The 22,473-nt window shown below is 39.6% G+C and overlaps 1 protein-coding gene across 9 annotated transcripts in view; it reads right to left on the bottom strand.

Moving 5' to 3' along the window:
* LOC143040667 (protein lap4-like) overlaps positions 1–22,473 on the bottom strand; it is a 91,525-nt gene that overhangs the window by 35,517 nt on the left and 33,535 nt on the right. For all 9 annotated transcript variants that reach the window (XM_076211926.1, XM_076211928.1, XM_076211931.1 and 6 more), the window contains 3 exons: positions 22,325–22,429; positions 21,305–21,481; positions 17,636–17,794 (listed from right to left, as the gene is read on the bottom strand). In XM_076211926.1, the coding sequence (XP_076068041.1) occupies positions 17,636–17,794; positions 21,305–21,481; positions 22,325–22,429 (441 nt within the window). The remainder of the gene's footprint in view (positions 1–17,635; positions 17,795–21,304; positions 21,482–22,324; positions 22,430–22,473) is intronic.

Here is a 22,473-nt window from a genome sequence, read left to right as displayed (position 1 = left end):
CAACTGGAAGGTATGTAAAACCTCAAACTAGAAGGTAGTTAACAAAAATATGACAATAGAAGATGACAGAAATAGTGAACTGGTTATTGGCACTGAAAAATAACAAGATAATGAATACAGAAAATTTATAATTGAGGTAACTTAATCAACCATGAACAAGATATTTAAAGTACTGGAAGATATGGCCAAGACTGACGACAAAATGAAAAAACTTAAGAAACAATTATTTGACCAAATGGAAGACAATTTGAAAAGTAAATTGAGTGAGATGATATTATTAAAGGAATCATATAAAATAGAACTCAAGGAATTAAAGGATGATGTAACAAGGTGAATAAAGTTAAAAACTAAATAGAGGACAGCATGAACCTAAGCAATGAGAAGGCTAGGGAAAATGAAGAAAATATTAGAAAAATCAAACAAGGACAGACAGGGTGGTTAATGCTTCATGAAAAGGAGCCAGTACAGGCACAGAAAATTATAGAGCAGTTTTTAAGAATAAGAGATATCGACAAGAATTGGTAGAAATATAAAACGTATTATAGTGGTAGGATACTAAGAGGAACATTTACCAGTGAGAGAAAAAATAATACTAATAACAATAAAAAAAAAAAAAAAAATTATAACAAAAAAACATACAGAAAGCACAGAAAAAGTACAAGTAACAGAGGACAAGTTGCAAGCCATGGCATAAAAGAAGTAATCAGCAAGTCTTGGAAGTTGGCACAAGAAAAGTTAAATAATATTTGGATTAGGAAAGATGCTAATGAAGAGGAACAAAGATATGAAAACTCTTAGATGAAGCCAAAGCCAAAAATTATAGGGCCGAAGAGGAAAAGAGCAATGTTTTTTGGAGAGTTGTCAATCACGTGAGGAAATGGTTTCTACAAAAACAAGAAGGCAGTGTTGCAAAGTAAGCACTACAAGGAAACTTAGAATAGCATATGCTAATGTTGATGGTTTACTATTGGCTAGGTTGGAGATAAATGACTACTTACAGATAAATGACCCTGGTATATTGTGTCTAGTAGAGACTAAACTCACAAAAATTTTGATATACAGTTGGGGAACAACAGATACACCACCAGGAGAAGAGACAGAGAAGATATAAAGGATGGAGTAATGTTTGAGGTGAGAAGTGACAAAGGTGGAAGAAGCAAATATGAGTGAAGGCAGAGCTGAAGCAATTCACCTAAAGATTAGTACTAAAGGGCACAAAAAGAAGAGACTTCATGGTAGCATATGTTCCCCCCCCAGACAAGAGCTTGTGATGAAACTGAATATCAAGAAATGTTAATGGATACAGCTATTTTCCTAAAGAAAAATATTGAACAAAATAGTAACATAGACTTTACTGGCAATTTTAATTGTGGTGAGGTCAATTGGAAGGATTGGGAAGCAAGCAGCAAAGTAGATTCCTGGGGAAATACACTGTTGACTATAGCAAAGGAGAACACAATGACCAAGTGGTTAAAGGAAGTGACCCAGGTAAGAGGAGATGACAGTCCTACAAAATTAGATCTATTACTAACCAGAGCACATCGTCAGCCCCTTGAACTACCTTTGCCCAATAGGAAAAGGTGACCATGTTACAATTGAATTTCAGCTGGAATATGAGGAAATTGAGCCAAGGAATGAATCACATAGGTAAGGGAGACTCAGTTTTAGGGCTGAAAATTTCTTAGAAGAAACAAATTGGAAGTTCAGGAATAAAGAGGAAATGGGAAATCTTTCTTGACATTTACAACCTAGGAGTGAACAAACATGTGCCAAAGACTTTAGAAAGAAAGGAAGCAAAAACAAGACTGGTTTAAAAAATGTGAGATTGCGAAAAGGGCCAGGGATGCAGCTTAGAAAAAATTGAGAAAGAAGCAATTAAACAAAAGAAGCTTACAAACAACCTAGGAATGACTATAACAGAATTTGCAGAGAGGAAGAAAGCAATTTTGAAAGAGGTGTAGTAGAAAAATGTAAAGATGAACCAAAACTGTTTTACAGGTTCATAAATGGTAAATTGAAACAGGGGGAAGAAATCACCAAATTAATAGCAGATGGTAAGATCTATGAAGTGGCAGAAATATTGAAGGTTTCCAATAAATCATCACAAAAGAATGCAACTTTTTGGAGAAAAGAGATGGGAGCAACAAACCAGGTTTAGCAGATAAGAATGTAGAAGTGAGGGAAGTGCTCAATCTCTTGTTTTCACTGGATGTGACAAAAGCATCAGGGCCTGACAGGATCTCAAACTGGATGCTTAAAGAATGTAGGGAACAACTAGCAGATAAGATCCATAGTCTTATTACATGTTCATCAAAAGAAGGCATTGTGCCACTTGATTGGAAAAGGGCAAATGTGGTGCCAATTCACAAAGGTAGAAACCAGGAAACACCACTAAATTATAAGCCAGTATCACTAACCAGCACAAAAGTGAAATTAAGTGAAAGGATTGTGAAGATCAATGGATCAAGTATCTTGAAAAGATGAATATTTTGAGTCAGTTTGGCTTCAGATCTGGAGGGTCATGTGTATTGAACCTTTTAAACATTTACTCATGAGTGATTGATGTGCTGCAAGAGAGAGAGGGGTGGGTGGACTGTGTGTACCTGGACCTAGAGAAAGTATTTGATAAAGTACTACACAGTTGACATGTATGGAAACTATGGAAACTGGAGCATGTTGGAAACTGAGAGGCAAACTACTATAATGGATTAAAGATTTTTTGAAGGAAAGATACATGAGGACAGTAGTAAAGGACAAGATGTCAAGCTGGAGAGCAGTAATGAGCAGAGTTCCACAAGTTTCAGTGCTTGCACCAATAATATTTCTTGTCTATGTTCATGACATAATGGAAGGAATAAACTAAGCCAACATGTTTGCAGATGATGCAAAAATCATAAGAGTGAAAAATGAGGATAGTAGAATATTGCAAAAAGATCTAGACACTTTTTACATGGAGCCAAGAATGAGAAATGACGTTCAATACCAAAAAATGCAAAGTACTGGAAAAGGGCAATAGCTGCAAAAGGCCATCCTTAAACTATTCCTTGCGATGTGAACTCATTACAAAAGCAAAAGAGGAGAAAGACTTGGGAATGTTGATAAAAGACAACCTGTCACCTGATAGACATATTAGTAGGATTGTGGGTGAGACATATGGCCTACTGCAGAAGATTAAAGTGGCATTCCATTATATGGATGAAAAGAGGATGAAATTTTTCATCAAAAACCCTGATATATCCATGACTGGAATATGGATCAGTAATGTGGTCCCCAGAGAGAGTGAAGGATATAAGCAAGATTGAGAGAATACAAAGGGCAGCAAAGAAACAGGTACCCAGTCTGGCAGATAAACCATATGAGGAGAGACTAAAAGTACTGGTTCTACCAACTTTGAAGGATCGATGAGAAAGAGGTGATATGATCACAGTGTTTAGGTCACTAAAGGGGATTGATTGCATTGATTATAGAGATTTTCTGATTACAGATGGGAAGGCTTTAAGAGGTTATGGAGATAGACTAATAAAGACCAAACGTCGAAAAGATGTGAAGATATACAGTTTTCCATATAGATGTATAAATATGTAGAATAGCTTAGGTGATATAGCCCAAGTTTAAACAATATATGAATTCAAATCTAAATATGATCATTAGAAATCAAAGATATAGGTTAAGTTGGAACCACGCATGAATTTGAGTCTAGGAATGTTGGAAAATTAGAGAATAGAAGACAGAACCCTTTCCTGTATACTACAATTAGGTAAATACAACACAGAAAACTGTCTAAATTTTCTTCCTAGAGATCTCTGAGAGGGCTCAAGGACCAGACCATTGCCAGCTACAGTGGGGCTGCAGCGTTTCTACTTAGTGAAACTTGAGGTAAAGATTGGAATTTGCAGCAATGTCATAGTCACCACAACTAATTGAAGATATAAGAAAAATAGAGAATACAATGGGCAACTACTATAATGATCCAGAGCCTAAACAAGATATAGGGAAGAAGAAGAAGAAGAAGAAGAAGAGGAAATAAAAATCAACACATGGTCACGCAAAAGTTGAAAAAGCGAGCATGTTTGAAAGATGTTAAAGTACGGCTTTTCATATAGATGTGTAGACTTACGGGAAAAGTTGGATGAAAATTTAAAACATGCTAACCATAAACAAATTTAAGCCAAAGTTTATAGTAACCACACAATTATTGCAGTCTTAAATTCATTATGATGGTTGAAACCTCACATGTATGCACATGAGTCTAGATGAACAAGTGCTGTAATTAGGCCAACTGAGCATCCAGACAATGCCATTCCTCACTATTATATTTCCTATCTAAATGTCCTTTTCTACATCTTCCACCACCTGCCTCCACCTTCAAGAAGCCAGTTACCAATTAACACAATAAAGATTCAGTTATTTAGACTGTTGAATTAACAACAGATCATATGACATATCTAGTTATGGTAAGTCTATTAGTTATCTCAAGATATAAAATTATAATTAGAAATTTTTCTGTGTTTGTAATCAAAACAAATACTATGTATTAGAATACTGGAGTAGAAAATGGTTCGTCATACATTGCAAATTAGTTACACTTACTCAAGGGTTATTGATGAGTTCTTGATGTCAATAGATTATGACACCTATGTTAAGGAGGAAACCAATTGCCCTTTGAGACTCCTACATAATGCCCTCCACCTCAGGTTTGTTACAAGAATGTCTGTTTAATGCCAGTGAACATAGTGTCATTTGCTGTGTTGTCTAGTCCATTTGGAATGTCCTACATATTGTGCGGTGACTACAGCAAAGTTTACTTGTGTGAATTCTGTTCTGCTTAGCTTAGTTTCAGATTTGTGTATTGGTGGCATGGGATGACCAAGAATCCTGTTCAACTCCAAAACTGTGCTATTTTATTAAAGTTAACGAGGTTAGGTGGCATATACCACTCTTACATAAACACTTAGCATGTTGGTTATGCAAGACTTTTCTCTTCTACATACAAATTGCCAATACAAGTCTCTTTCTCTTTAAAGTAATTCATCAATCTATCTTTAACCATTTTTTCATCAATTAATCTATCTTATCCATTAACTGTTCTCTACACCCTTTCAATATCCAAATTTCTGAGTAATTCAAACACTTCCCCTGTTTATAATCTCTTATCTTCACCCTTTTCTACCTCAAACTCCTTTTCCTTAGTAAATACTGACTGGAAGCCTTTATCGTTTTAAATTGCTTTCTTGCTTCTTTGTTTATTACAACTTTAACTTTCAACTTGGATATTCCTGTGTTTCACCTTGCCATTCATGAATCTGAAGGGCAGCATGCTCTTATCAACTACATCCTTCTTAAAGTTCCTTCCCTCTTCTCTTTTTATTCTTGTATATTCATTTCTGGAACTTTTAAACTCCTCTTTTATTTCTTTAGTTCCTTTTCACCACCTTTCCCATGCCTTGTTTTTTATTATGCCAATGCACATCTGTTTTTTTATGTTTTTTTTCCTTCCATCTCACTTACTTTTGACTTGGCTACTTCCCTTATAAGGGAAAAGAGGCCTTTGCTATATACATAGATCCTTCTCATCTTTGACACATATTTCCAGTCCTGCATTGAGAATTTTTGGGAACTTTTCCATTTCTTCTTTTAGTTTTACTGAACTCACTCCTCTATTTCTTCATAGTATTTTTCCAGTTTAGCAAAGTTAGCCTTTACAAAACTGTATCTCCATTGTCTGTATATTTCTTCCCTTATATTAGAATTGCCTACATTCTGCATAAATTCAAGGACATGATCACTGACCTTCTGGGCAACAATAATTCAATGTTTCAATCACCTTATGTTCTATGGTTAAGATCAAATCCAGTCTAACATATGTATCTTTGTCTTAACATTTTGTTGGTTCATTCACCTTTTGGGTTATTATATTGTTCATTGCTGTTGAACACATGTTGCTCCAGGAATCCTCACTTCCATCTGTTTCCCATTCCTCCCACATTACCTCCCCACAATTGAAGTCACCCATCAGATTGTATTCTTTCTATTTTCAACAATTCTTTCCAATTTCTTGGCTGTGTAATAATTCCTTGTGACCCGTTTCACTCCTTATGTACATTGTGTGTGTGTGTGTGTGTGCATGTATGAACAGTATGACATCCGTGAGAGAAACATCTTCAACCTCACACTGTAGACAACAGTCTAACACATTTTCCTGGGGAGGCCATCAGTATTTGAGAAGTACGGGGGCTAAGATTTCTGGTCACGGTACTATAGGGTAACAAATGATTGACTGATTAACATGTGTATACAGGTTTGTATGCAAGCATTTGCAAATCATTCCACAAGTCACAATTACGTGCAATTGAAGCAAGCACAAAATACCTCAGGAGCTTGCCTATTTCAGATTTCACTAATCAATGACCAAAACCTGTAACTGTGCTATCACAAATAGTATATGTATGCTTTGCTACGTTATCATCTTAAATGTGTACAATTTAAGAAAATCATGACTTGGGTATTACATGTACTGTACCTTGTTTCACCTTTAAGATATTACTATGAGGATAGATGCATTGAAATTGTCTTTCTATAACGATATCATTAAGCCACACCTTCACCAGCCATTTCAAAAATCTTATCTTCATCTAGTGATTTGGTAAAAGTTAACCTGGATGGGTAAACTGTGCTTAATAATACCACTATAGAAGAAACTCCTGGAACTGTATAGAAAATAGCTTCATTATATTCATACCAGTCTCATATGAGTTACAAAGTATATATCCCTTCAAGCAGACTAAACAGTGTCTGTTCTTACAGTGGACCCAAACCTTGGCTTACATACTACAAAATGATCCTGTACATAATATTTCCCTGTTTGTCCCCATAGCCCCTCCCTCCCCACGCAGCATGTCAAAACACATAAGTTACTGTCTGTTCTTGTCACATCACAGGTCACCGAGTACGATACAACTGAAATCCTGATAATAATGCAAGATAAATTGCATCTGATATAAACATCTATTTGCATAAAAGGATATCTTTCAACTCCCAACAAAACTATCTTACAACCATAAAGTAAAAAATCTACTGTTAAGATATACAAAAGTTGCTATGCATGATACAACAATATCATCATTTCATATTTTCTTCTATAGCATCATGTGTATCCCATGTCCTTCAAAAATCTTCTATGCATTATATTTACAATAAAATATCTACATGACAACAACAAATCTACTGTAAATGCTATCTTTGGGAACCATGTCAGTCAACCAGCTAAACCCCACCCAACCCAACTGCAACAACAACCACTGGCACACTTGTATACATCCTCTTAAAAACATCTCAAAATACTTCCATACATCTTCACAGTCCTTAGGGTTTGTTTGAATAACTACAAAATAAATTGTGAATCCATGCAAAAAGGCATATAAATATTCTGTAAAGCTGGAGCCAAAAGTAAATGGTAGAATTCAATGCCAAAGTGTATTGAAATGAAATCAAGAGCCAAAACTCCATATAAAGCATATAAATTATAAGCTTTAAGAAGTAGGATACAACATACACACACACACACATATGCATATATATATATATATATACACACGTTCATACATACATATACTGTAAATACAAACATAAACATAGTATTTAGGTGTTACTATCTAATTTAAAGAACTAAAAGTAGGAAGCTCAAACGAATAAGCAGATTTTGTACACTTGAACAGATATATGAGGAAGGCATCCATGATGTAGTTCCTTTTGCCTAATTATGAGTATGCTGCAGAGCCCAGTAAATAGATAATTGTACAAAAAACTATCACAAAATGGGTTCTTGGATTAGAACTTGACTTGCTAATAGAAGCTGGACCCTCAAGATTGAATACTCACTCAAAAACAATATATTACAGCATATTGTGTAAAATGAGGCATTTGGGGTTTTCCTTGTGATGGGTGCATTTAAAGCAGTTTCTGTGGCCAGGCTTATTCTGTGTTAGTACCATCTTTGTTCTTTATGATGACCTGAATGGAAGTGTGCTTGTGTGCTTCTTGCTTCTTTTACATATACATACATACATATACCAAAGCCTTTTTCCCCCCTTACACGGGGGGTAGCCAAAAAAGAAAAAGGCATAGAAAACACTCCTTCCCATTCCATTTCCTATATGTTCCACTCCCCCCCACCCTCCTCCCTCCCTCTTATCTTGGCACTTCCTGGATGACAGGTCATCCCTGCATCCTGTCCACTCCCCTGGGTCAGAAGCAGTGTCGCAAGACACAGCACATCCACAGCAAGGCTGCTTCATGCAGAAAAGGAGAAGACGGGGAGAAATCCCTTGCTTCTTTTGAGAGGAATTTTGTTGTTGTTGTTGTTGTTGTGTGTGGGGGGGGGAGGGGGAGTATGGTCGTCTTGAAGAGCTCATTTTGTGATCCTTGTGTGAATATGGCTGTAGAGCTAGAACTGAGGGATGTAGCCTCTGGGGGCTGACGTAGTGGGTGGTACACAAGTGATACAAGTTTTTCTTTATATATGTTTGGATTATTATTATCTAAATTGTGTTGTTTGTTAAAATTTGTTTAGTTTCATTTTGTTGGAGAAAGGTATACCTTTGTGCACTGAGGTTTGAAGTACACCTTTGTGTTGTGTACTGTCTTCTCTAATTTGTGAATTCAGTGGAGGTGGGTTATGTGGATTGTTTTAATTTAGTTTCTTATATTAGTGGGTGGGGGATGGAGGGTTAAGAAATAAATTGACATAGCCCGAAGGGATTTCTCCCCATCTCCTTTAAAGGAAGCTCGCTGGCTGAGCGGGTTAGGGCATCATTACTTGCGGCGAAGGTCGAGGGAATGGCAGTTCGAGTCCTGCCACCGGCGGAGTTGAACCAAGGGCATGGTTCATTAAATTCCATGCTACAAAGTCCTCTGTGAGGGGCACCGTCCTAACCTTCCTATAGGGGGAGTTTGTGATGTTAAGCCATATCATCATCTTCATCCTTTTCTGCATGAGGGGACGGAGAGGGGGGGAGTCGCTAATCTAATGAAGCAGCCTTGCTATGGATGTGCTGTGTTTTGCAACACTGCTTCTGACCCAGGGCAGTGGGCAAGATGCAGGGATGACTCGTCATCCAGGAGGTGCCAAGATAAGAGGGAGGGAAGAGGGTGGAGGGGAGTGGAGTGTGTTAGGGATGTATTGGTGGGAGTGGTTTTTATGCCTTTGTTTTTTGGCTACCTCCCTTATACGGGGGGAAAAAGCCTTTGGTGTATGCATGTTATATTGGTACTTTGTGTATGTTGTGTCTATGAAGGAATTGAAATGTGTGCCTGTTAGCAACACCAACAATGATTATTTGGAGTACATCTGGAGTGTTTTTGTGCAGGTAAATTTTGGGAGCAATTCACCATAATCTTGGATCACATGATGGACTTGTGATCAATAGCTATTATCCTCCCAGGTGTGCATGTTGATTTGTGGTGTGGTGATGTGTGGTGTGTGTTGAAAAATGTGGTGCATTTGAAGTGGACCCATGTATAGCACATGTTAAATCTGATGGATGTGCAAGTGATTTATAGATTCTATGCATGGGGGACTTGTGCTGATGAGCCCAGCTTTGTTTCCATGTCTGGCTAAAAGAAAGTGTAGAGAAGCAGGTGCTGGAGTACTGATCATCTTGTGGGAAAAAAAAACAGCCACACCTACACAAACACACAGAAATACAAGTAGGGGAATATAGCTTGACAGAAAGTAATAGAAAGGATTGTGAGTTTCTGGACCCAATCCAGAGACCAAACACCATCCCCTTGGGCCTGCACTGGAGGTGGAGCCATGTTAATGCATTTGTTATTGGGAGGCATCAGGGTCTTCTCTATGAAAGTCTCCTTTTCCTCTCTGTTAGCAGTGCTGCCACTTGACAACATGTGGTGTAGCACTAAAGGAAATATATACACAAATTGGGCCTCTGGTAATAGTGGTGTGTACTCTACGCACACAACTGTAGACAGAAGTCATATAACAATAAACTGACATTACCAATCACAAAATTCACAAATACCTTGTTTGCTTAAAGCACTGAAAGTACAAATAAATCATGACCCTAACCTCAGAGTGACTGCTGGTCACATACTGGCAAGTGCAAATGAACATAAAGAAAGTCTATCATTGAGAGTGAGGTCAGTGAAGATGGGTTAATTTCTACAGATTCATATATGTCTGCTCCCTAAAATGGTATTCCACACTTCACTTCTGGAAGGCCAGTAATCCCAATTATAAAATATAAGCTCAATGTGTTTTCAGAGCAATTCAAACAAACCCTTGAGACTTCAAGCAAACACAAAGACCTTTAACATAACTTGTCCCCCAAACATCCTATACCATGGTGACACATCTACACAACATGACCCTTCAATAAACACAGATTCACTCACTCACTCATTCCTGTGGCACTGAATCCTGCTGAAGTTTGCAAGATGTCTCCCTTTATGATGATCCACACAACCCTGGTCTCAACAACACCAGGTCACAACAGTGACAGTGGAGACAACAACAAAACTGACTAAGCTGCCACAAATGAACATAGAACTTTCATGAAATATACCTTAAACACAAATTCTATTGGTAATGTGAAACCTTATGAAACACTGAATCCTAATATTATTGAAGAAAAGTAGCTATAATTAAATCAATGAACATAAGAAAAATCCTAAATAAAATACAATGAAAATACTGCAGCAGGTAAAATCTAGTTCTACTTACTTTTGACCTAAAAATTAGTTTTTAACACTTCAAATATACAGTAAACCATGACCTGCCTCAATTTTTTTTCTAAACACCTTAAAAATTGATAAACTTTAAAAACCCACTCCTCTTATCAAGGTCATGTAAAAACTCCAACACAAGATGGAGCAGTCATTTGATCCATGAAACAATAAATTCCATTTTCCACTCACAAGAGATGAATATCCAATACCTGTCCCAACCTCTCAATATGAAATAAAACATATCAAAAATAAAAAAACAAAGATCAATAAGAAAAAGTATAAAACAAGTAACCTAGATGCACACTCTACAAATAAAATTATCCAAATTACCACTGAAGCACACACATACAGTATATGCTTTCCCATACACAACTCAATGTGTCCTCAAACCTGGAAGTTTTGAGGGTAAAAAGAGCTGTCATTTTGAACTATGAAAATAAAGGTTGAGCAAGAACTGACCCTGTAAATCATCAAAAAGTAATTAAGATGTAAACAAACCTTTGAAAACATATCAGCAAAAATAATAAAATAAATCAATAAAAATAAATCAATAAAAAAATACATACATACCCATTAATGCTACTCAAAATGAAAGTTGGCACACACACACAACTAGTTAAATACACACGCACAAAGAAAAATTAGGAGACTCATATACAGCTGCAGGCTTATGAATGGAACCTGGAGTGGAAGATGGATTTCATTACAAATTTAGAAAAGGAGAATCTTGTATAACCAACCTGCTAAGTTTTTATTCAAGAAAGGCTAATGTGTTGCATGAGAATGAGGATTGGATGGATTACGTATACTGGATTTGGAATAAGCTTTCAACAAGGTACTGCACATGAGATGAATATGGAAGTTAGAAAATACAGGAAGCCTTAAAGGGAGCACACTGGAATGGGTAAAAGACTTTATAAGTAATAGAAGTACGAGAACAGTAGTTAGAGATGAAAATTCAGACTGAAGAAATATGAACAGTGTAGTACCACAGGGTTCAGTTCTGGCACCTGTAAAGTTTCTACAGTTTATCAATGATATGATGAATGGAACAGACAGCTGAGCAAAATTTTATCAGATGATACAAAGATCATGCAGAAAGTGAAAAATTAAGACAATTGTAAGCACATACAGGATGACGTTGACAAGTTCATAAAGGAAATGTAAAATTGGAACTGGGACAAAGTATGTATATATTTATATTATATGGAAAATTGTGAAAGCTGAGGAGAAAAAGGATTTAGTGATTTTATTCAGGGATGATCTGTCACCTGAAAGTCACATAGCAAGAATAACAGAAGACTCGTAAATTGCTGAAAAAATATAAAAATGTTGTCTCCCTTGGCCATGGATGTATGATGACCTCCACCCCCAAAGTCTGACAACCCCCTCCCTTCTCCTTTCCCTCTTCTTTTCACTTTCCTTTTACCTCCTTCCCCTCACTCTTCTGACTTCCTCTATTCTTGTTCTTTTCCTTTCTCTCTCCTTTCCCTGTCCCTTCTCTCTCCCTCCTCCTTTCTATCTCCTCTCTCCTTCCTCCTCACTTTCTATCTCCTCTCTCATCCCTCCCCTCTCCCCTCTCCTTCCTAGTGAGTCTTTCATTCACATTGCTGGACCCTCCAATTCCCTCTCTCCCTCAATCACCCTTCTGGAACACCATCCACATGGCATCAACTGGTGCCCAGTCTTTGATGAAGAGGCTTCTTTAAACATCCTTGCCCATATCTGACTTCACTTCTTTGAACATCTTCATCCATACCTGACTTCAATACTTCAAACATCTTCACATGTCACAATTATTCTACTTCCTTTCCCATAGCTCTTGCTGCAGTGGCCTGCCAACATGTGTGTGTTTTGTCACTTTGTTTACATGTTATTCTTCATTTTTTATCTCCCTACCCCCTCTCTCTCTTTCCCTCTATCTCTGTCTGAAATGTGGAGATATAATTATGGAAGATAATTACGCAATATTGGGCCTGGTCTGGTGACTAAGTGCCATGCCCTTTGGACTACACTTCCAGTTGGAGGCGTGGGTGTTGATGGGCTTTTAATATTGGCAATGGAAAAATAATTATATTTGATGCTAGTTCCACTAGACCACCGTGTGTGCCCATTGTGAAATGGTAACAGAACTGGAAATTAATATTATCAATTACATCAACTGTTATCTCACATTTCAGTGACTGGAAACCTGCACTCCACTGTATTTAGGTATGGTCATCGGGCCCTACTACAGACCTGAGTAGAAACAGTGGACTGCTGTCTGTGTTGTATTTGTGGCCCATTTCCAAGTCACCAAATCGTAATAGGAGGAAGAGGGGAAGAAAATGGGAAGAGGAAGAGGAGAGAAAGAAGAGGAGAGAAGGAAGAGGAGTGCAGTCACCTGTTGTTAGCTCTTCTTTGATGAAAAAGTAAAGGGTGGTGTAAGCTGGGGAGGGACTATCTAAGTTAACAAAGATCTTGAACTCAGTCCAGACAGCAAATACCAGCCCTTCATGACAGTAGCTTCAGATAGAGGTGAGGGGGTTGATAGGTTTTGAAGATGGACAGAGGGGATTGATTCTCTCTGCATCCATCTTGCAGGACCACCAATAGCAAGTATCTACCATTGGTTTCAGAAGGGCTGTTTGCAGATCATATGTTATTAAGAAAGTGGACAAGGTATCAAGAAAACATGGGACAATGCATGAAGATGGCCACTGAGGAGATGAACAAGGCCTTACTGAGGTGGTGCAGACATGTTAAGAGAACAAAGAGGGAGAGACTTAAACAAAAGTAAGACGATACTGACAGAGGACGTGGATGTGCTAGTACATAACAGTGACATGTGCTGGATATTTGGGGAGGACACAAGGAAGAGGGAGTGGAGGGTGGAGGGTGGGAAGAATGAAAATGTGGCAGGAAGTGGAGTGGAAGTCCAAAGGAGAAGCACGAGAATGAAAGGGAAGGGATGCAATGCAGTTCATCCCTTTTCAGAACAACTGGGTGGAAAAAAATGACCACCCTTCACCATTTTCTTCAGTATTAGGGCCTGGATAAATCTAATGATTACAGATTTTCTTCATGGGAGATCCAACACAGATCCTATATATATACCTATACAATCCTGTACACTTTCTTACAACTTTCATATATCTAACAAGACTCAGTCAGAGCATAAAAAGAGCAAACTACATATAATGAGAGGTGGGCACATATTAGGCAGCACATGATAACATTTGAGAGCCAGTGAATGAGTGTCTGAGAGGCCTGCACAGATGGGGAAGTAAAGAGATACTTCCTGCGGATTACGAGGGTCCAAAATGGGCGATAAATCCCTGATCATTGCAATCTTGAAGCTTCCACATAATTCTGCAAACAAGCCAAAATTTGACTGTCAAAGTTGTCAAACATGTCATGAGTATATGTATATCCATTCCAGGATGCAATTAGACGAAGTACAAATCATATTGAGTAAATGCCATTCAATACGACATAACACTTACCTTATAAATATACGAATCTATATATGTAAACAGGAATTTATATTTCCATGAACCCAAAGCCATCAGTTTGTATATCATATGCAATGACACTAAAATTTTAGGGCATCATGCAAAAGATCAAACATCCCCTCAAACATATCCTCATACACAACATACATGCAAAAAACACGAACATACAAAAGGAAAGGAGTTGATAAGAGCTACATCAAGCAAGCAATAACTGTAAGACGAGAACACAAAGCTAACTTTTATAAATTGATATGGAAAAAAAAAAAAAAGAGGTACCTAACTGGACAGTTGAAAAGTGTACTACACTCCTAGCAGAATTGATCAATGCTCTGAATATCAGCAGTTTCAAATTGAAGTTCAATGAATTGATATATACACATATACCAATACCATAAGTCCTCTTTCTCCTTATAAAGGAGGTGGCCTTCCATGGCACATACCCAACCTCCCTATGAAGGGTCATCCCTGTCTCCCACACACTGCTTGGGACAAAGCAGGGCTCAACAGCCAATGCTGGTTTACCCCCACAACTTCCATTACATGGTGACCCTCCCTTCCCTTAACAGACAAGGAAAAACTCACTCACACACACACACACTTTGGGCCATGTCCATTTATCATCCATCCACAACTACTCTCCACTCACACCTATCTCTTGCCCTCTTCCTTCCCTAATCAACAGACCTTCCCCTTATAATCATGGCCCCCTTCTCCCCACCCATACATCTCATTCTTTGTCTTTCCCTCAAGTTTACTCCATCCACCTCAGCCTTCCAAATTCTTTTTGCTAGTCTTTCTTCATTCTTCCCATTATGCTCAAACCATCCCAGTATTCCTTCATCAAACTCACCAAGAAATAAACCAGAGGAATTACTCCTACAAGCAAGAATTGCATTAACATACCTATGTTCAGGTAATCACCCTGTGTTAAACCAGAATCAACCCAGAACTAGCCTGGCAAGGAACACCAACTGTTCTTGATGCAACCACCACACAAAAGACACAGAGCATTTTGTACTACCCCGTCCAACACTCACTTTCCAGACAGCAACACTATCTCTTCACCAAGTGAGTTACAGACTGAATTAATGGCTGTGGCCAATTTCCTGGGGCTGCAGGTCTTTAGTAAGAGAGAACCTGGACAACAGATTGATTAAGTGGTATGTAGAGCTTTGGAATGGTTTAAGTGTTGAGGTGGTATGAGTGAGAATCATTCACATGTTTTACTGTTGAACTAGATTAGGTGAGGGCAACATGAGCCTGGTTCAGCTCCTGTACATTACAACCGGTTGAACACATCATTAGAAATATATGAAATCAGATCAATATGCAGAAGACAGCACAAAAGCAACTGCAGTAGCCATGGAAAAAACATTTGCTTGTAAATGATGCGTGCAACACTGCATTGCTTCCATGCAGCTGTGGTAGTCTAGGCGGGCGAGGCTGTTGTATCCATGCAATGAACTGTCACTTGGGAGCTTTTCATGTCTTACAACACTAGGCTTCACAGTCATAAAATATTAAGTAAACATTTCAACATTCAAAATATAAAGAGCATAACATAAAAATAAACATAAATATCACAACTGTAGCAAACCATACATGCACTAAGTCATGGCTCAATATCTAAAAATATATCTGAACTTTGTTGCTGGCACAGCTTCATACATAACCTGAAGATAAACTAGAATAGGATGAGGACTACAGGGGGCCACATCAATACAACACAAGAGGTCAACATGTCTGTTCATCCAAGTCTAGTTATTGTAGAGTAGTAATAAATAAAGGATAACGTTTCTCAAAGCTAACCCAGCAATGCAACACATAACACAAATGTGTTGTCTGTACAAGGAAGGTGTCCTTCTGGCCTGGATGGACTACGAGTTGTAGGGGCCCTTTAGAAAAAGGCAAACAACTTACAGGATCCTTAACTCAAGCCACAACTTGTTTACAAATCAGAATACTATCATAATGACAATTACTGCCTTAAGCTTCAGTGACTAGAAACCTGCAGCCCCACAGTGCTTGGTAACAGTACTTTGGACTTTTATATCTCAGAGGAAAAAAAAAATAATAATAAAAATAAAAAATAATTGACTGTTGTCTGTTATAGTGTGGGGCTGTTTCCATGTCACCAGTTCATAGTAGGAGAAGAGCAGCTGTTGGTTGTCAGCTCTTCTTATGCAAATAAGTGGAGGAAATACAGATGAAGTAGATAGTAATCTTTGATCTAATTCAAAGATGGAGTGTTAGCCCCTTGGGGCTGCACCTCCAGTTGGAGGTGAGGGAGGGTTGACAGGTTTTGAAGATAAGCAGCAGGAAGATGATTCTGCCATCCATCTTACAGGACCTGCTGGTACCTGTCATTGATCCTTGTATTATTATAAAACAATACATCAACCAGTGTTTTACTCTTTTCAATAATAATTACGTCATTCAGGTACACACAGTTCCATCAAACCAGCTTCAATTTTCCCATATGCTTCAATGAACAACTAAATCATTGAAGCATGCATAGTTTCATTGATATATCACAACACAAATTTTTCCTTTGGCTGGTTAGCCCATAATCCTGACCTGTGTTCTTGGGGTCAGGAAATATCTGTTCTATTATGGCTCCATTTGTAACTGTATCATGTACTATGGTCATAATTCAATACCATTCACTAGACACCCCCAACATTGCTCAGTATCTTCCAGACACATTACAGTGCAGACAAGAACATTGTGTGCTGTTTCTTTGATATTACCTCTGACTACAATGTTAATATTATCTAATGAAGGAATCTCACATTAGAGGAATAGCCTAAATAGCCTAAACAGCCTACAATGTTCTTTCCCTAAAGTTCTCAAAGCCTAAAGGTGAAGAGGTATCTTAGGGCAAAAAATAATCCAAACTGAACATGTATACCATGCATAACATGGTCAAGCTTGAAAAATAACTTTTACATGTTCCAAAATCTTTTGTTTAGCTCCTTTCATGTTTATCTATATTTTCTAACCCTGAAGACATATGAAAGGAAAACAAAGAAAGAAAAGAAAAAAGGAAAGAAAGAAAAAGAAGGAAGAGTACTAGTTATATACAAAAGTACCTGAACATGAAATAACAAACCTAAAAACATATACATCTAAGACAACTCCAATTGTCCATGATCCTCTTGTAGTCTGGCCAGCTCCAGAGATAATCTCTGACTGAAAGTGACACGTTCCTAACCCTTGGTTACATAATCCAATAATAGGTAACCATTTATTGAAGGCAATGGTAATCAAGCAAAGTAAATAAAATAAAAACAAAGGAACAGATCTCATGATTAGAAAAGGGTCTAATGGTACATCAGTCATGCATGACAATGGCTAACCATCAAGTAATGCTGAAGGAAAGTCCCAATCACACTTACTGTACTAGTCTGAGGTGCTAGTGTGTGCTTAGCCAAAACTACTGTTGTTGTTTTCAGATCAGTGGACTTCTTATCTACAGGGGTGGCAGGAACTACTGCAGAGTTTAAAGTTGATGGCCGGGATGTTAACTGGTCTGCTGCCCTTACCACGTCCATAACCTGGAAGATACATGAATACCCATATCAGTATGTAGAAGTAAAAGAATGAAGTAAATGGGGCATTGGTAAAGAAGGGAATATCTGTTGAGGAAGGAAGAAGACAAAAGATAGGGCTGAGTGGAGAATGGTTGTGTATGGATGATGCTGTGACGCATGGAAAGGAGTGGGTGGGGGAAAGGAGTGGGTGGGGGAAAGGAGTGGGTGGGGGAAAGGAGTGGGTGGGGGAAAGGAGTGGGTGGGGCATAGGTAGGGTGAGGGAGAATGTGTGAATGATATTTTGATGCAGCCTGAAGGGATTTCTCCACATTTTCTCTTTTTCTGCATGAGGGAACAGAGAGAAGGGGGGGGGGGTCACTGATTAAGTGAAGCAGACTTGCTGTGGATGTGCTGTGTCTTGCTCCATAGTTTCTGATCCAGTGGTGGGTGGGATGTAGGGATGATCCCTCATCCAGGAGGAGCCAATAAGAAAGGGAGGGAGGGGTGGCGAATGGGAGTGGAGTATGTGGTCATCCCCACATAATGAGTGGGAGTGGCTTTATGCCTTTGACATTGGTGGGAGTGGCTTTATGCCTCTGACTTTTGGCTACCTCCCTTGTAAGAGGGGAAAAGCCATTGGTGTATGTATGTAGGAGGATGAAGATGAAGAAAATTAAGAATAAGGTCTTCCACAAAGTACTAAATAATATAATCTGTGAGGCAGTTGCCTCTCTGGTGACACATAAGTAGCATTGGCGCCTCTGAAAGTCCCTAGAAACTGAACACCTGGCAGTTATTGACTGCCCTGAGGTCATAACCCAGCTGCATCAGGTCAGACAAATGGGTCCTTGAGATCCAATCCACAGCAGCAGGTTGGGCAACACAAGTACCCTAGAACACCTGTATCCCCCAGATGCGCTGAGCATCTCCCAAGAGACAGTTAATGCAAGGGTTATGACCTGATCCTGGTGAATATAAGGGGTCACTAGGAGTTCACCAAAGACAGATGACCTTGGGAACTGAGGAAGCTATCTCTAGCCACCTCCCACACAGAGACTTCACCACCAAGGACAGACACAATCTTATCTTCATCTCTTCCTCACATTCCTCTTGCAGCCAGAAGTAAGCTTATTTACCCGTTTATAGGTACATACATACATACATATACCAAGACTTTTTCCCCCTTACTAGGGAGGTAGCCAAAAAGGAAAAGGCATAAAATCATTCCCACCCATTCCATCCCTGAAAACACTCCACACCCCTCCACCCTCCCTCCCATCTTAGCACCTCCTAGATGACAGGTCATCCCTGCACCCTGTCCACTGCCCTGGGTCTGAAGCAGTGTCGCAAGACACAGCAAGGCCATTTCATTAAATCGGCGACCCCCCCTCTCCGTCTCCCCATATAAAGGAGAGGACGGGGAGAAATCCCTTCGGGCTGCGTCAAAATTTTGCTCACACACACTACCTCACCCCCCATCCCCCCCGTCCATTCCACCTCATGCATCGCAACATCTTCCATATACAACCATTCTCCATTCACCCCTGTCTTCTGTCCTCTCCTGTCCTTCCTCAACAGACATTCCCCTCTTCCCCAAAGCCCCCTTCACCCCATCCATCCATCTCATCCTAGGACGTCCCCTCATGTTCACTCCCTCCACATCTGCCTTCCACACCTCCTTTACTAGTCTTTCTTCACTCATTCTTTCCATGTGTCCAAACCATCCTAATACTCTTTCATCAACCCTATCTCCCAACTCCCTTTCCACCCCTGTTCTCCTCACCTCCTCATTTCTCACTCTATCTAGCCTAGTAACCCCCATCATACTTCTCAGACACTTCATCTCAAACACATTCAAACTCCTTCTCTCTTATGTTCCATGTTTCTTCTCCATACAGTGCTGTTGGCACAATTACTCCTTCATACAGTCTCCTCTTAGCATCCATTCCCAAATTTCTATTCCTCATTACACTTTTTAATCCACCAAGGCATTTACTCACTTCTCTCAATCTACATTCTACCTCCACCTTTACTCCACCTTTTCCTGCCGTTTATAGGTGCTCTACTTTAAAATAAATCAACAAAACTTCCCAGAGTTTGCCTTCAGCCAGGCCCATGTCCCCATATTCCTAACATCTGGCTGACCAACAATTGGGAACCGATTCCAGCTCTGTCAACAGCTAGCCACCTGACTACCATCAGCTCAACTGCCTGCCTACCTGCCAGCTTTCCAGCTTGTCAGCTTGACTGCCTCCCTGCCTGCCAACTTTCCAGCTTGTCAGCTTGCCTGCCTGCTAGCCTACCTACCAGTCAGTTTTCCAGCTTGTCAGCTTGCCTGTCAGTCAGTTTTCCAGCTTGTCAGCTTGCCTGACTGCCTGTCTGCCAGCCTACCTACCAGTCAGCTTTCCGGCTTGTCTGTTTGCATGACTGCCTGCCTGCCAGCCTGCCTGCTTGCTTGCCTGCCAGCTTGCCAGCCTACCTGCTTGCTTGTCTGCCTTCCAGCCTGCCGTCCACCTGCCCACCTGGGTGGCCTGACACCCCACCCACTAACCAGAATGTTTCTAAAGTGTCATTACCTTCAGGAGATGGTCAACCCCCTCCATGGCAACTGCCTGGCAGATTTTTTGTCCAGGCTCCACTCAACTTCACCCAGCCTCAACTTCTGTGGGGGCATGTGAGGCAGTTGCCTTGCTAGCCTCATGTAAATAGCATTGGTGCCTCTGAAGGTCCCCAGGGACTGAACACCTGGCAGTCACCGACTGCCCTGAGGTCATAACCCAGCCGCATCAGGTTGGACAAAACGGGTCCTTGAGGTCTGACCCGCCACAGTGGGCTGAACAAAACAAGTCTTATGGAACACTTGTAACCCCCAGCTGTGCTGAGCATCTCCCATGGGATAGTTAATGCAAAGGTCATGGCCTGATCCTGGTGAATATAAGGGGTCACCAGCAACTGAGGAAGCTATCTCCAGCAACTTCCTGCACTAAGACTTCACCATCAAGGACAAACACTGTTCCCCCCCCCCCCCAGTTCCTCTTGCAGCCAGAAACAAGCTTATATATCTGTTCGTAGGTGCCCAACTTTAAAATAAATCAACAAAACTTCCCAGAGCTTACCTTCACCCAGGCCCACATCCCCTATGTTCCTGACATAATCATATTTGTAATTTGAAACACTAACATTCAAAGAATCCTATCCCTATACTAATGACTTTAAAGAACATATGACCCATATGAGAGTGATTACATGAATTTCAAGTGGTAGGTATATATGAAGACAAGAAATGAATCATAAGACAAGGCAAATACAACAAACAAAAATGCCCTAAGATATACAACTATAAATCGACAATAATTTGCATTAGGACTTCCATAAGACACTACAGCTCTGTAACTACAAAAAATAAATAAATAAATAAATTAATAATAAGTAAATAATAAATAAAATAAAATAATAATAATCTACAGGTTTCAGCTCAGCATTAAATCTGCATGCAATAACAACAAATGCATCTTGAACAAAATTCATGCATACTATTTCTGAAGTTGATTTTTCTCTGTGGGTGTATGAAGGAGGTGCTGGAGTGGTGTGGGGGAGGTCTTGGTGCTGTTCTTCCTCAGGAGGAACAGAGTCCCCACCTAGGAAGACCTCCTCATGGGTTGCCGCCTCTGCATCCGCAACACCATCAGGCACATCTGAGGGGCAGCATTCCTGTGGAACAAGGCCAATAAAGGCTCAGGAGTGCAAAGAAGAAAGTGGGACAATCTACACATACATGATTGAAGGAGGAGTTCATCAACCTTTTTCCATTACTGGATACAACTACTATTCCCAAATAAACCAACCTTAACCTTCTGTAGTAAAAACTACCAAGTATTTTAGTGCTGTCACATGCAGATAAGCATTCAAATGATAAGTGAAATCAAGTGATATATTTGTGCATATTCAAGTAAAGGGAGAAACTAATCATGCCTAAAGGAAGTTGGACTGTCATTGTGGACGACCAATAACAGGTATCTCCACCTGGTGGTCCAACAAAATGGGCAGCATCGTTATTCATTTTCAAAACCTGTTTACCCCCTCACTTCCCTCAGGAGGTTCAGCCTTGAGGGGCTGACTCTTGGTCCCATCAACAGATCTCTCCGGGAGGATATTTTGGACTGCTGTCCATATTGTATTGATTTGGGACAATTTCTGTCAATGACTGGAAGTAGTAGAATGAGCAGAGCAGCTGTTAGTTGTCAGCTCTCCATTTGTGAAAATGTTCAAAATATACAGTTGAAGTTGATAAGAGATATCTTGGGCCCTCTCCAAGGACTAAGTGACAACCCCTTGGGCTGCCCCTCCTGATGGAGGTGAGTGGGTAAATTGGTTTTGAAAATAGGAAGCTGTGCATTCCATCGTACAGGACTGTCCATCACTAGTCTTTCCCCCACCCTTGAACCAAAGAATCAAGGGGCATTTATTTTCATGGTTTTTTTTTAATTTTCTGAAGGGAAAAAAAAAGTGGACAGACAAGTGCAACCAAACAAATGTTTCACAATCATGTATTACCTGTTTGCTTTTGACATCAGTTTCTTCTCGGTCCAAAGACGACATGGAATGACTTGTACTCCTAACATCCTGACCTAACCTGCCTTCTCCTTTCAATTTCAGTACCTGAGATGTAAAAGACAATGAAAACATTTTAGCAATTCAAGCCT

Source organism: Oratosquilla oratoria, chromosome 29, assembly GCF_046742065.1.
Source record: "Oratosquilla oratoria isolate Oo_2021 chromosome 29, ASM4674206v1, whole genome shotgun sequence".
Classification (NCBI taxonomy): domain Eukaryota; kingdom Metazoa; phylum Arthropoda; class Malacostraca; order Stomatopoda; family Squillidae; genus Oratosquilla; species Oratosquilla oratoria.
The sequence above is the reverse complement of the archived record's forward strand: the minus strand, read 5'-3'. Positions and strand labels throughout refer to the sequence as shown.